The following is a 14,826-nucleotide window of genomic DNA, read 5'->3' as shown; positions in this document are numbered from 1 at the left end:
AATAGCACAGGAACAGGGAGAAGGCTACAGCCCTAAGCTGGTCAAAGCATGCTCTGCACATGTTTTAGCATTTTCCTGATTTCTTCACTCAAAACCAGATGCTTTCTTTAGAAACTTAGCCACAAAACACCAGACGCTGCTTGCCCTTCTGAGTTTCGGAAAGGCAGACAGATGTGGAGGTCACAAGGCCTTATTTCACAAACCGGGTCATCCCCTGGGGCTGGCTGCCCTTTGTATCACAAGGTCTAGTCAGTGCAGGGTACAGCTCCTGACTTACCTTTCTCAGGTGACTGGAGCTAAGTGGGGGAAGGCAAGCATTTGACAGAACTGATCTGAGAGGACTGCTGCCTGCAGAGAGCTTCCAAGCTCTCCCTGACTACAGCACTTCCACAGCTGAAAGCAGTGGACAGAGAAATTTAAAAAAAAAAAAACAAAAACAAGAAGAATCACAGAATGGAAAGGTTTCTAGAAGAAAATGGAGTGTCCTGTAGCTCACTTTTAGAAAACAAGTGCATCACTGTATTAAGGTCAGCTGCCTAACTTTCCTTGCCTGAAGCAAAAACAGAGGAAAGTATCCCAGATGATTAACAGGCACTTCCTGTAGACATAAAGAAAAACGCCTTTGGGGTGTTTTCTTTCAGGTGTTCATTTACTTTCCTGTAATCTTGTTTTAATGTAAAGCCTTTAAATGAAAGCTCTTTTAACTCACACTACACATCACATAAACTAAATGTCCTCTGCTAAGATGGGGGAAGATACAGTTAACTTACAAAAAAAAGAGAGTGCAACACCTAATCCAAATGGCCTTTTTTTTTAACCCTGTCCAAAATTCAAAGTTAAGTTGTGCAAGTACCAAACCCAGCCTAGGCATTCAGTGGGAATTACATTAAAAAGACAACTTCAAACAAGCTGTCCACTTATCAAGGGAGGTTGGGCTGGGCTCTTAAACAAAAGGACACATTCAAATATTCATAAAATTCGAGGAAGACTCTGTACTATTCTACATTTTGGTGCCTATTTCTGCCTTCATTACAAAATGGCTCGAAATTACCACTAACTTTTAGCAATTATTTAAAATCCTGATTTTGCAACCTACCTGTTTCCCTGTGGAAAACTAAAAGCAAAGCCAGAAGAAACATCAAATCAAAATATCCTTTCAATGAAACATGTAGTTATCTTGCAGGCTATAAGCATTCGAGAGCTACAATACTCCAAATGAAAATTCCATTTGGCAAATCACAAATCAAATCCAAAGCACTGGATCTGTCCCTGCAGCATCACTTCATGGACAGATTTACTGAGCTGAAGATCCTATTCCTACAGATCTTGTGGGAAGATTTCACATGGTAAAGAAAAACTTTTTTTGTATACATATTTATCAGATTTGATTCAGCTCCAAGATGGCTGTTTTCATCCACTGTCTTTGAAGCTGCTACATTCACAAAATAGCTGAAATTAACCAAAATAAATACTGCTTTAATTGGATTGTTATAAACAAGAGAAACACGTACACACCTCTCTTCCTGGGATTTTTTGTGAACTATTTCCTCAAACCTGGAGGGAGGAACATAACATCCTCAGCAGCAATTAAGTTCAAATGTTTGTGAATCTGGGCTCTAAATGAAAGCTCAGAAAAAGCTCTCTGCTCAAAGTATTCATTAAGGGCTATGAGTGCCAAACTAATGCTGCTCTCCAAAAATATCCTCATAAATTTCTCTATTGTCATTTAAGGCAAAATATAGTTAAGCTTTCCAACATGGAGAAGTTTCCATACAGTGGAAATACTTAATCAAGAGGGATTTCCCATGATCTATATGAGATGTGTTACTCTAGAGAATTGCTCCGTCTTGCTAACCAGAGCTGCTCTCCAGCTGACAGTCCTTTACAGTCACTTCCTCTAACAAATCTCATTTACATACCAAATTTGACCATTGCCATGGATAGTACAGCTGCAAAAACTGGCATGATTATGCTTTTGGGTTACTAAACACACTATTTTTCTGCTAAGATGATGCAAATCCTTACCCATTTTAAGGCATCCGTTAGCATTCCTGCTGCTGCAAAGGAGATATACAGTTCTCCTCCATTATTATAAGAAACCTGCCTGGCCATCCAACATAATCTCCCTGAGACCTCCAACCTGAAGCCAAGAGAAAGATTTCTACATGTTAGACAGGATCAACTCCACAGTGCAAGTAAACACTTTGATCAACAATTGTATAACCAGTATCTTTGTCAAGTAAGCCACACATGATAGCATTGGTGAAAATTACAGAGGGGAAAATCATTAAGGACAAGAGTTGAAAGCAAGAACTAGGTGCACTTTATAATAGCTGCCGATCAGTCATTCCTACATCTCATTTCTTTTAATGCTGGTATTTCAGACAGGAAGGTCAAACGTATGTTTGCATCTATACAGATGACACTCATCTTTGGTTTGATGCCCTGTCATTACAGGGATGAGGCTGATTTCTATGTTCTAACTTTATGCAAGGCAAAGTTCTTGCTTTTACTTCATGTGAAAAGCTACTACTGCTCATGTAAATGCAAAGCAATCTGAAGCTAACAGTACTTTCACTTTTCTTGGAAATACCTGCTTATGAGTGAAAGAGACAATGAACTCAGGCAGGTATACATTGCAAAGCTGTATGTAATGACACTAAGTCTTTAACAGTTTGAGCATTCTTTTCCAAGTTTCACTTCCCAAAACACATCATCATAAACCAATAAGAACTACACTTCTGGAATTTACACTGAAATATGCCTTCCTATTCAGTACAGATACAAACAGCTAGGGTTTCTTGTGTTGAAATGGCCTACTATACATGCACAATGAAATTAGATGCAAAAGATTTTTAAACCATGACAGTAAATTCATTTTGTACAATTATTCTTAATATATACTAGACAAAAGTTAATGCAGAAAAACGATAATAATTTTAGATTCATAGTTTATGACTTGACAGTCATTGGTCACATATGGAAACAGGCTGCCCCTCTTGATGGATCAATGACAGGAGCTATGTTAATTAATATAGCAATAAGCCATTAATACAGTACACATAAGTAAGCTTTATATACTAAGCCTGGACAGAATGGCCGAGGGGAACAAAGGCAGGACTGTCTTCAGTCCAGAGAAATGCATCACTAACTGCTTACTATACACTGTGGTATGAGGCTCTGACACTGAACTCATTGCTTATCTTCTTAAGAATTTTTCTGACAGTATCTTTCAACTATGAAAGACACATTTTTGAAGGGAGGAAATTATAAGCAAACATGTTTTCTCCCACTATGAGAGAAGAGGCTTTAGAACATACCAAGAATCCCTTATCAGCATCCCTGTTCCCTTCCCAGTTTCAAAATTCTCTGAATAATTTGGAACCTAACTAATTTTTCATCTCGCTCAAAATACAGTCCAGCAGATGCCTCAACAGCAATTCCAAGATCACTATGCCTGGCACTCCACAGAATGTCTTCTCTCTCTACAAAATGAATCCAAGACCTTATCAGTCTGACTGGAGGGTGGAGCAACACCAGATGATAGTACCACCTGCACCCTCTTGCTCAGTGCTCCAGATGTTGAAGGGCACTGCTGTAGCTGCATATTTGTTTTCAGATAGTGGCCCCAGTGCAAACTAAGCCTCTACACAAAGCCTTTGTAAACACACAGAAAAAAAAGACCCTATGACGCACTCATACTGTTCAACGCATTTTTGTTTTATTCGAGCTCTTTCAAAGTTAGGCCACATAAGCTGCATGTAAAATTCACCAGCTGCTACAAAGGCATTCCAGATTCTCACTTTCCCAGACACTGGGAAACAGGCACAGAGGAATACAACTCTCCATATATACAGCTTGAATATTGTCCGCAACCACATTTGAGATCCAGCCCCAAAACAGTCTCGTTTAGTCTGCCAGTGGGGAAAAATGACCCTGTTAATAAAAGATTAACTCTCTCTCACTATGAGCAATAGCAATCCTCTGAGCCAGCCTCATGCTAGAGGGAATCTTCATCTGTATCGATGTCACTGCCTGGCTTGTTCAACCTCTCAAATTCTTCTCCATCCTATAGGAACCAGAAGCAAAAGAGAACAATGTGAGCAAAAGTCATCTTGTTATCAACACCAAAAAACAGAAGGAAAAAAAAAGAAAGAGCAAGGTTTATTTTGAAGGCATCACTTATAATAAAATCAAGACCCTGTAATTTAAATTTCTCACCAGTGTTTTATAAGATTTAGGATATACATGCTCATAAAAACATTCCCTGCATCTTTAACACTTTTTAGCGACTTGCTGCCTAGAACAGCTTGTAGCCCATTCTTCCATAGAATTACAAAATGGTTTGGGTTGGAAGGGACCTTCAAGATCATCTGTTTTCAACACCCAGGAACACCTCCCACTAAACCAGGTTGCTCAAAGCCCCATCCAGCCTAGTCTTGAACACTGCAAGGGATGAGGCATCCACAACTCCTCTGGGCAACCTATTCCAGTGCCTCACCATCTCCACAAGAGAGAATTGCTTCCTAATCTAAATAAATCAACACTCAGTTTAAAGCCATGCTGCCTTGTCCTACCCCTACATGCCCTTGTAAAAAGTCCCTGCCCAGTTTTCTTGTCAGCCCCTCTTAGATACTGGAAGGTGCTGCAAGATCTCCCTGGAGCCTTCTCTTCTCCTAGTTGAACAGCCCCAACTCTCTCAGCCTGTTTTCATAGGAAAGGTGCTCCAGCCCTTTGATCATCTTTGTGGCCCATCCCGGACTTGCTCCAGCAGATCTAAGTCCCCAGAGCTGGATACAGTACCACAGGTGGGGATCTCACAAGAGCAGAGTAGAGGGCCAAAACCACCTCCCTCGACCTGCTGGTCCCGCTGCTTTTGATGCAATACAAGATACAGTGGGCTTTGCCTGTTCACATAGTGCTGTTTGTTTTTACCACAGCTGTTCAGTTGTATGTGCTAAAATAGATGACACCTGGCATACTAAAAATATATGACTTTGTGTTATTTATTGCTCATTAAACAACAACCTAAAAAGACACCACGTGGAATTTCTGAAAAACATCTCTTCCCGTTTTAGTGTTTCTTAGACTTCAGTGGGGACAGCGCTCTCTGCTGGTTTCAGCATGTATCCACAATCCATCCGTACAGGCAGAGTGAGAGCACAACACACTACCCTGTACCCCTCAGGTCACTGCTCAGCTCAGCTGACGGACAGATCTAAGAGCAAGCCCTCCCTGACATGTTCTATTAACTGCATCACTATTCAAGTTCGAACAAAAACCACTAGCAGGTCTGGAAGAAATATTTTTTGAATATTACCTTTTTGTCTTCAGCTATCTTTGACTGTTAGGGTAGAAAGAATCTTAACATCATATATACTGACTTCTTCATGATGTGGGCTAAGCTACAGAGATTTATAAGTTCTACTCAAACACAATTATTTCCCAGGCATTAATTCCAATTTCCCAGGCAAGTAAACTGTCTTGTTTATAAAGCTTTCAAGAAAAGACTTGTACAAAGCTGAAGTTGCTCACAGGACTGGCTAAAGTCACAGCAGGAAAGCGAGGCTTACATTGGCTTCATCATTTCAAAAAGTAGCACATGGAAAGCAATACCCAAGATTTTAAGAAATACTGAGGAGCTTTGGTGTTCAGGGATGAGTCTGGTCACATTCAAGATGAGTCTTTCAAAAATTCCGTAGCATAAATGGAGGTGAAACAAAAGAGAAAACCATGGAAGACAAGTACTGAAAAGCCTTACCCCACTTGACCTCTCCCATCCATCTCCTTTGACGAGCTTTCCCCTTTCCCGCAGATTGGCATATTCCAAGCCTCTTGCTTTACTGGCATTATAGATGAATATGGAGAGAAGCACTACAGGAGCTTCCAAAAAGAACTCTAGAGAAGGCCTGAAGTCAAAGATGATGAAAGACACTGTGGTGATGATGACAGTGTTGATCTGAGCAGTCATAACATGGAACATGTTGTCTCGGAACTTCAAGATGAAGGCTACAGACAGCCCCAGGAAAGCTGTGACAAAGATAAGAGCCACGGAGAAGATGTTGTGCCCATAAAAGAAGCCACAGTTCCCTATCTGCCTCCGGTCCTTCGTCTGCAGCACCAGCATAAGCCCATTGAACAGCACCCCAAAGGCATAGAGCTTGCTGTTTTGCGTGAAGATACTTTCACCAAGCTGATCCACGTCTTTCAACATCTTTTCATTGTAGATGTTGGCCAGGGCAGAAACAAAACACTGCACTAGAATAAGCAGATGGCCCAGGCTGAGGCGGAGAGGTTTCAATGCTCCTGCCATGGTATTGGTGACATTCCACTGGAAGCTGTGAAGGAAACTTGGTGCTACACAGTTGCCTTTTTCCATGCATGTTTCCTCGGGTCCAGCATAGAGAAGGCAGTGGTTAGACGGACTAAAAAACATACTGTGATGAAATCCATGTGCAGCCAAGCTTTGCTGATGGCCTCCAGTTCCTCGAGTCAGGGCAACAATGGACAGGAATAAAATCACCAGAGATGCCCACTGTACCCAAGAGAGTCTTCGCCTAGTGGACAAAAAGAGCCATCAACTTTAGAAACACAGTGGCATAAATTAAATGACAGAAGAACCAGGTCTATAAATCACATACAGACATCAAGCCACACAGACAAGGAGACAGAGAGGCACAAAGGAAAGTCTTTTCAAAAGCTTTTCAGAATTGACAGCAAAACGTCAAAACGCAACAAGTTTTTCTATGGCAAAGAGGACCCAGCCTGGTAATCAAAGAAGTACAAAATGGGGTATTCTGAAAAGGAAAAGCTTTCAAGATCCCATTATTTCTAGATACTGATTGCCTAACAACTTAAAAGCAACTGTTGTCTCTATGAGAACACTGGTCTGATGAATAAAATCACATACATTCAAATAATTTCATCATTTCTTTGGTAAACTTTCACTACACTTCACTTTTACCCCATGATTTTGTGCCCTTTTCTAGTGTTTTATGATGGTAACTTACAAATCTACGAATGTAATTTATAAGACTTTTAGAATTATTTATACTGTTTTTTCACTCAAGCAAAGCCTGTTTATCTTGGTGAAAATCAAAAATTTGGAAAATTAAGTGGACTGTGACATCACAAGAGACACAAAACTAAACCGAGAAAAAGCATTTCAAGTCAGACTATCAGACATTGCTTTGGTATATTAACACCTGCAGGAAAGACATCTTTGAGCCACATTCAACACAAGCAAATTTTAGATTGTAAAGTTAATATCCATTTCCCTGTCAGTCTTTTTCTGAATCTAAATCACATCACAAAAAGCACAAATCAGGCAAAGTGGAACACACAGGACAAAGTTTGGCTTTCGCCACATGAATAATGAAGAAGGGACGTATAAATACTTCTCAAAACGTACTATGGAGTTGACCAGAAACACATCAGGACTGACACCAAAGACACCTCTGTCTTTCACTCTTACAGACCTCATCCCCTCTTGCTAGATTACATCTACATTGCACCAGACTGGTAAGAAGTACTGGTAATCATGAAATAAAAGATTTAATGTATAAATGAAAGTACACAAACTTAATTCTGACCATTCAATGACTATATAATCATGATTTCAATTGTTTTCTATTAGAGTTGAACAAATGTGTAGAGATACAAAGGGAGTCCTAATAAGATATTATTTCCTATACCTTCAGATGTAGAAAACAAAACCACCTCTCCAAGCTGGTGTAGCCACGAGAAAGAGAATTACTGTTCCCATCAAAGAGATAAAACGTAACTTCATCAAGGCTAGGAAGATAAAAAATTTTGTTTATTTTAGTAAATATTACTTACTTCAGTACTATCCTGAAGAGAAGAGCTGTTGTTATAATGACAAAATTTGAGAAGAGTACAGCCATTGCCTTGAAAGAGAAAAAGGGGAATAAAGTTATACTCCAGACACAGTGTAGACACCAAAAACCTATAGACTTCAAGTCTTCATCTCTCTGCAAGGTGACAAAGAGAAAAGCACTGGTACTGAATTTTCTTCCTCACCCAAGTGGTCGAATAACACACCCGTGAAATGACATTCAAGTCCCATTTCAAAATCTCAAGCAAACCACATGGCCCAAGTTACACTGTAGAGAGGAAAGCTGTACTGAAACCAAGATGTGAGGAAACCAACACAAAACCAGTTTAGTTTTCTATCAGATCAGTTCCCCAGCCAGGCTGACCAGTCAGCTGCAAAACCAGTTGCGTCGGCACAAAGGAGGAAGTTACTCCAAAATGAAAATAAGCAAAGAATAAGAAGGTGAGGCTGCTTCTGGCTACAGTGCTATTTGCAGTGCTCAGGTGAACCCAGACTTGGACAAGGCACTTGCAGAAAATAAAACTTCTTGGATGTCAAGTGAATTTGCTGCATAATTTATGAAAGGTAAGGAGGTGCTTGGCATGAATTTTCAAGACTGCAACTGTAAGAAAAAATCAGCTATTTCAAAGTACAACTGAAGACAACTCTAAAGCTTCTGTCTAATTTATAATTCTGTATAATAATGTCAGTGCCTTAATTCATGGCCATGATCCCAAGCTACAAACTTCTTGTGGCAATGATTGTCTGTTTTGTCTTTGTATTAGACACTCAACACTGGGACAGCGGACCAAGAAGAGGCTCTTTTAGGCACTGCAGTTACCATTAAAGGTCAGAATCTACCAGGACCAGTAGGATAAAAACTCTTCTTTTAGGAGGTTGGGTTGTTTTGCAGACTGTGTGCTACTGAGGCCTGCCCTGTGTGTCAGTACATGTACAAAAGATGCAAATATCTCAAGTCTTTCCTCCAATTCAGCCTCATGGTGAACTCACTTTTTTTAGACAGTTTTACACAAAAGCATATATGGACTCAGGAGTACAAAACACAGACTTTGTCTTGAGTCTTCTCATCTGCATTTCCACATTGTCAATTTTGCAAGAGCAGAACCTTTCTTATTTACCAGAGGTAAAGCACAGACCCTTTTCCCATTATCTTCATTCCCCTCTATTCCAACAAACTATCTGCTGAATAGTAATTCTCATGAAACAGCACAACACAGGGTCTCAAGTAAGCTGAGGAGTGACTGACACAAGACATCTGCCTAAGAAAACACATCTTAATTTTCCACCTTGCAAAATTAAAACTCAATAAATATTCATGTTAAATGAAGACTGTGGAAAGAGAAAAATATTGAATAAACAAGTAAATCTGGCAGAAACCATTCAGGAAAAAAGGGTTCTGATGCAAAATGTACATGCATACTCTGGTTTTGCTTTACAGTTAAAGCACCCCATCCAACATCTGGTAACATAATATGATCAAAATCTTAAGAAGGTTAGTTAACAAGAACTAATTTTGAGTTGCTTTGTTCTCTGAAGCCTCAAGGGACCTCTGTCCTAGATTAAAAGGAATATCAAAGATCCCCATGCCACTAATTTGCATGTCACAAACAAAGTCTTTAAAAGTTAAGTCTTATCACTAGGAAATTTAGCCACTAAAATATCCATGATTATAACTGAGCCTCAAGCAAAAAAATCTCACCAAAGCAACTCTATACTTCAAGCAACTACTCACCCAGGTACTACTTAGTCCCAAACCTACTTTGTTTTCAAAGTCCCATGAAACCAAATTCAGCCAGATACAGCCACATTCCTTTAAGGATCTTGCCTCCATCTTTTCACAGTCATAGTCTTGTACACTGCCAAGATATTCTATCTTACAGGTATTTAGTTATTTTTTTTAATACTTATCTATCATAATAATGTTACAATTTCAGCTAACCATCAGAGAATATATCCAGTTAAAGATGCTAAAAGTTCTAAAAAGAGGAATCTTATAGCAAATGTTCTAAGGGGAGAGAGACAAGGTATGTCTGGGGGTGTGTGTATGTAAAACAAAAGCTGAGCATATTATAAAAGATGACCTTAACTGAGCCAAATCAAATTGCTTAAGGAATCAACTGTATTTATGCAACCTCCTAAATATCAGGCTTTGTTTTTGCAAATATTAGAGCTGAATTTCCTTCCTAAAACTGAAAAAGAAAAACCCTAAATCCAGCCAACCGAAAAAAAACCCCACCACCATCACTGAAAAAAAAAATCCACCCATAAAAAAACCCAGACAACAAACTGCAGAACCAAGCATCTGTGCATGTTACTTTAAGATATCAAACTCCTGATTTTAACTAGATTTTCTCAGCTGGGTCCTATTCTAGGCTCTGGACTAGCTTGTCCCCAGCAGAAATGCATACCTAAAAGGACAATATTTTAAAGAGAAATTTTGAAAGAGAAGGCAGAAAAACATTTACTTTTAATGACCAACGGGGGCAGCCATAGTATTTTATAGCAAGCACAAACCATCTGTTTTCATCTTACTTCAAATGTAGATTCTGAATCAAAAGGTATCATAGTAAAAAACTAAAAGAAAGCACAAAAACTGTACAATTTCCTAAGCATGTGTAGATTCATCCAAAAGGATGGATGGAGCTAAAAGAAAGTACGAATTAAATTTTGTGCCTTAACTAACAAATACAAAAATTAAGTCCGTTTTCTTCCTCCTCCCCTCAGTTCCTGTTACACTTACTCCCTTTGTGAGATTACATTTCATGTAATTACATTTTATGTACTCACTTTATGTCATGTACATAAATTGGTAAATCCCCCACAGAAAAGTGCAGCTCAAATAATAGCAAGTTGAGCAAACGGATTGAAAAACATAGAGCTGAAGAAACCAAAGGAGGGAAAGTAAAAAACCTGCCCAGTACTTAAGCAATTCAGCCTTTACATTTCTAAATCACTTCAGATGGAGAAAATACAAAGGCTCTTCTTTTCTAAAAGCTGTACAACACTGAGCATTGGGCAAGAGAATGGGAAGGTCTGGATGGTCAGGTAACAGATTATTCTTTCACCAGTAAATCTTGCCTTGGCAGTGTTACAACAGTAGATAGTCTAAGAGCATTATTACCTACCACAAAGACAGTGGAAGTTCCTTTATTCCAGTATATGTATACTTACTGGCTGGAGGTAGGACAGCACATAGAAGACAATCAAGTTGTCCAAAAAGTAAAGAAAGGCAGGAATTGACCATTTCATCAAATTACAAAAATTCTTCCAGGAAAGACATTCAAAGGGATGATCCATACAGCCCTTTTCTGAAAGGAAATCAGTAATAAAGACATCTTTATTATTATCAAAAGCCCATTCCCTTATAACAGTATAGATACCACTGTTCTCTATTCAGGAAATCACTGAACAGAAAAAAAACAAGGTATCACAGCCCTGTGGCAACATGGAGGGCAGCTCCAGGGCACAACACAGAGCTAGAGCAGCAATCTTCTGCCTACAGACATTCACTTCCTTGCCTCAGCAGAGAAAACATCACAGAACTTGTTACCCCTATCAATGGGAACAAAAATTCAAATATCAACCATTCTTTGAGGGCCGAAAAGCATCCCAGAGTCCCCACACAAATAATGGCATCATTACTGGCTATCATTTTTCTGTTGATTATCGATCGAATCTAGAACTAAAACAATGGCACAGACAGTGGGTCCCTTCGTGGAGCACCCAAAGGTCAGCCAGTAATGTCAGAAATACCAATTAAACCAGAACTCACTAGGAAGAAAGAAGAAAGAAAGGACAAAGCACAAAGAATGACATTTACGTAGGTATTCAGGACATAAACATTAGGAGGAAGACTGTGATAAACCTTAGAGCTAATGACAAAAGTCCTTTGTTAAGACACATTTAAGACTATAAAACGTTATCTAATCCTCTCCTGAAGCATCAACACATTGAGTTCAGCAAAACCCAAACATCTGGAAGGAAAAAAACATGGACAAAAACAACAGTTCAATTTAACATGAGCTTTCACTGCAGGACACACTCTTCCAGTTTAAATATCTGTTCTCTACCACTTTGAAATGCTATGAGGTTAATCTCTCAGAGTTTTTACATCAGGACGGAAAAGTCGAGAAAGAAAAAATGAAAAATCGCTTGCAATGAAAAATCTGTGGGTAATGGAAGTGTCATCTATCATAATAAAACCCCAAACAAAACGAATGTATTTGAAGGACAGCAAAGCTTAGGAAGTCAACATATTTTAGTTATTTTAAACATAGGTACTTACGTTTTTTCCTCTTCCATAGTGCCAACACCACACACAGGACCAGTTTTACTACTTCAGAACACATGTTCACTGTTGTAGGAAGGTAATCATATTTGTTATCTGTGGGATTAGGCAAATCAGAGACAGTACACAATCAGATTCTGACTCTTGCATTCCTGATCAGAGCAAGAACCTATTTTAACCACCCCAATCAGAATTTTGGTCATTTTCCATAAATGCAAAAGGCTATATCAGCACTTTCATTATAAATATTCCAAATTTTATGATATACAGCTTCCTGAATAGCCTCCTTTTTGGGTTGAAATCTTTCCTCATTTGGTCCCAGTTTACAGCAGAACTTTTTCATAAGGACTTAAGAACACTGTTCATTTAAAAAAAATAAAATTAAATTTAAAAAAGCAGGAATGTTTTCTCCAAAGAGTAATATGGTATTTTTTACCCTCAGAAAAAAAATGGCTTCCAGAATGACCTTTTTTCCAGGACTAGCAATACTAGTCAGTTTTAGCACACCCACTGTGATACCACTTTTCTCCTAAGCCTGTTGCAGTAAAAATATTTCAGTCAAGACACGTACCATCACTAGTGCTTACACAACACTTTAGCCTTTGAAAAATCAGCTCTAACATAATTCACTGCCTCATCTTTTAAGGGTAGCTCATACACCTTACAACCCAAATTATCACTTTATGTTAGAGCAGTGATTACACAGAGACTTTCCAGTGCAGAAACACGTGTCCCTATACATATAATAGGATGTTTACTCAAAGAACTCTGAGGTGGAGAAGTAGGTTTTTTGTGTATCTGTTTTAGCCCAAAACATCAACTCTTTCTTATTTGAGGTGTACCATGTTTGCCCAACAGTACCTTCATTGGCAGAATACTTCATCAGGAGGATTCTACTTGAACCCAAGACAATAAACACTCCTCCAAGCAGAAAGGTCTGGTTGATTGCCTTGGTGCAACACACAAATCGACTACGGCACTCGAACTTCATCCTGCTGTCTCGCTGTCAACGCCCTTTGGATGGCAAGATGAAAACACACTATAAGTAGTACTTCCAGGAACTGTTTAACCCAGGTGAAACAAGTGTGTTTTACTGCTTTGTGTTAATTTATATAAAGATGTTCACATCGCAAGCCATGATCTTGTTCTACAGTTATTGTTTTCTTATTTAAAAAAAAGAAAAAGGGAATCACACAATCATAATGAAAGAATCCAGCAGGCTGAAAAAGACCTCTGAGAACATCAAGTCTAACCAGTGACTGAACACCACCTTGTCAACCAGACCATGGCACTAGGTGCCACTTCTAGTCTTTGCTGAAACACCTCAAGGGACAGTGAGTCCACCACCTCCCTGTGCAGTCCATTCCAATGCCCAATCACCCCTTTTGTGAAGAACTTCTTCCTAATGTCCAACCTAAACCTCCTCTGGTGCAGCTTAAGACTGTCCTCTTGTCATTAGTTGTCCAGGAGAAGAGGTAGACCCTCACCTGGTTGCAACCTCCTTTCAGGTAGTTGTTGAGAGTGATAAGCAGAGAAGGATACGCTACGAGGACCGCCAAAGGGGTGTAAACAATGTGTATACGCGGGGACTCTTGAAGGTGGCAGAAAGAGGCTGGTTTCCCAGAAGACTGCATCAATGGAGTACCGATCAGCTAAGAGGATTAAATAAATCACACGCTTATTTTTCTTAAATATTTTTTTTAACGTTCTTGCTCCTAATCCCAGCAAGGAGAAGCGCTACCAGAGCGGAGCGAGAGCAGCATCTGAGGGATGACCCGGCGTTCACTGAGGCGGGGGAGGCACAGGGACGGCTGGAGCAGCACCCGAGCCGCGTCCGCCGCCTCCAGCGCCGCCGTTACTCGCCCGGCCCGTTAACGGGCCCCGGGGCCTGAAAAACCGCCCGGGAGAGAAGGAAGGGGAGAATCCCTCCGGGGCGGCTGCGGGCTGGGCTCCGGTGGCGGTCCGTGCCAGCCCTGCGGGAGCGCGGGGAACCGGAGCGCCGGCCCCGCGGGGGACACGCACCCACCTCTCCGCCGAGCGAGCACCACCCGCCCGGCTCTGCCGCCCGCCACGTCGCTGCCGCGGGCTGCAGGCGGGAGCGGCGGGGCCGCGCCCGCGCGGGGCGAGCGGGGCTGCGGGACGGCAGCGCCCGGGGCTCGGACGCCGTGGCTAGGCGCTCCCGGGCGCTCCCGGGCGCTCCGAGGCGCGGCGGATCCCGGGAGGCTGCGGCACCGCTCTCCCCTTCGCTCATCCCCGCGACGCGGCCCCGGCGCTCCTGACTGGGCTCCCCAGAGCCCGCCCGAAACCCCACACGGATCCCCCCGCGCAGCCCCAGCCCCAACTCACCGCCCCCCCACCGGCCTCACCTGGCGGGGCGGGGCCGCGTGCGCGCGCCCCCCGCGCGGCCCCTCCCCGCGCCACTGCCCCGCCCCGCCCCGCGCGGGGGGCGCGCGCCCTCACACCCCACCCTCGGGCAGAGGGCCAAGCCCCGCCCCCGCCGGGCACGTGACGGGCTCGCGAGCTCCGCCCCCCTGCTCGCGGCCCCACCCACCCGCGTGAGCCCCGCCCCTGGGCCCGCCCCCTCCCCGCCTTCCCTCTCTGTGCTCGCGCCCGGTGTGGCGTCACGCGCGCGCGACATGAGGGGTGGGCGGTAGCGCGGGTCACGTGACCGCAGGGGAGGCGC

The 14,826-nt window shown here is 41.8% G+C and overlaps 1 protein-coding gene across 1 annotated transcript; it reads right to left on the bottom strand.

Moving 5' to 3' along the window:
* Nucleotides 1-3,699: 3,699 nt before the first annotated feature.
* On the bottom strand, nucleotides 3,700-14,591 carry SLC35A5 (solute carrier family 35 member A5). Its single transcript, XM_050332742.1, has 8 exons — nucleotides 14,510-14,591; nucleotides 13,631-13,795; nucleotides 13,005-13,157; nucleotides 12,141-12,239; nucleotides 11,027-11,163; nucleotides 7,840-7,907; nucleotides 5,762-6,557; nucleotides 3,700-4,069 (listed from the first exon to the last, which is right to left on the bottom strand). The coding sequence occupies exons 3-8, from the start codon at nucleotides 13,132-13,134 to the stop codon at nucleotides 4,001-4,003; spliced, it is 1,299 nt and encodes a 432-aa protein (XP_050188699.1). The 5' UTR covers nucleotides 13,135-13,157; nucleotides 13,631-13,795; nucleotides 14,510-14,591; the 3' UTR covers nucleotides 3,700-4,000.
* Nucleotides 14,592-14,826: the final 235 nt, after the last annotated feature.

The sequence above is a fragment of the Myiozetetes cayanensis genome, unplaced genomic scaffold (assembly GCF_022539395.1).
Source record: "Myiozetetes cayanensis isolate MyiCay16 unplaced genomic scaffold, myiCay2020 scf5-8, whole genome shotgun sequence".
NCBI classification, from domain to species: domain Eukaryota; kingdom Metazoa; phylum Chordata; class Aves; order Passeriformes; family Tyrannidae; genus Myiozetetes; species Myiozetetes cayanensis.
Note: the sequence above shows the minus strand (reverse complement) of the source record. Positions and strands in the feature narration are given on the sequence as shown.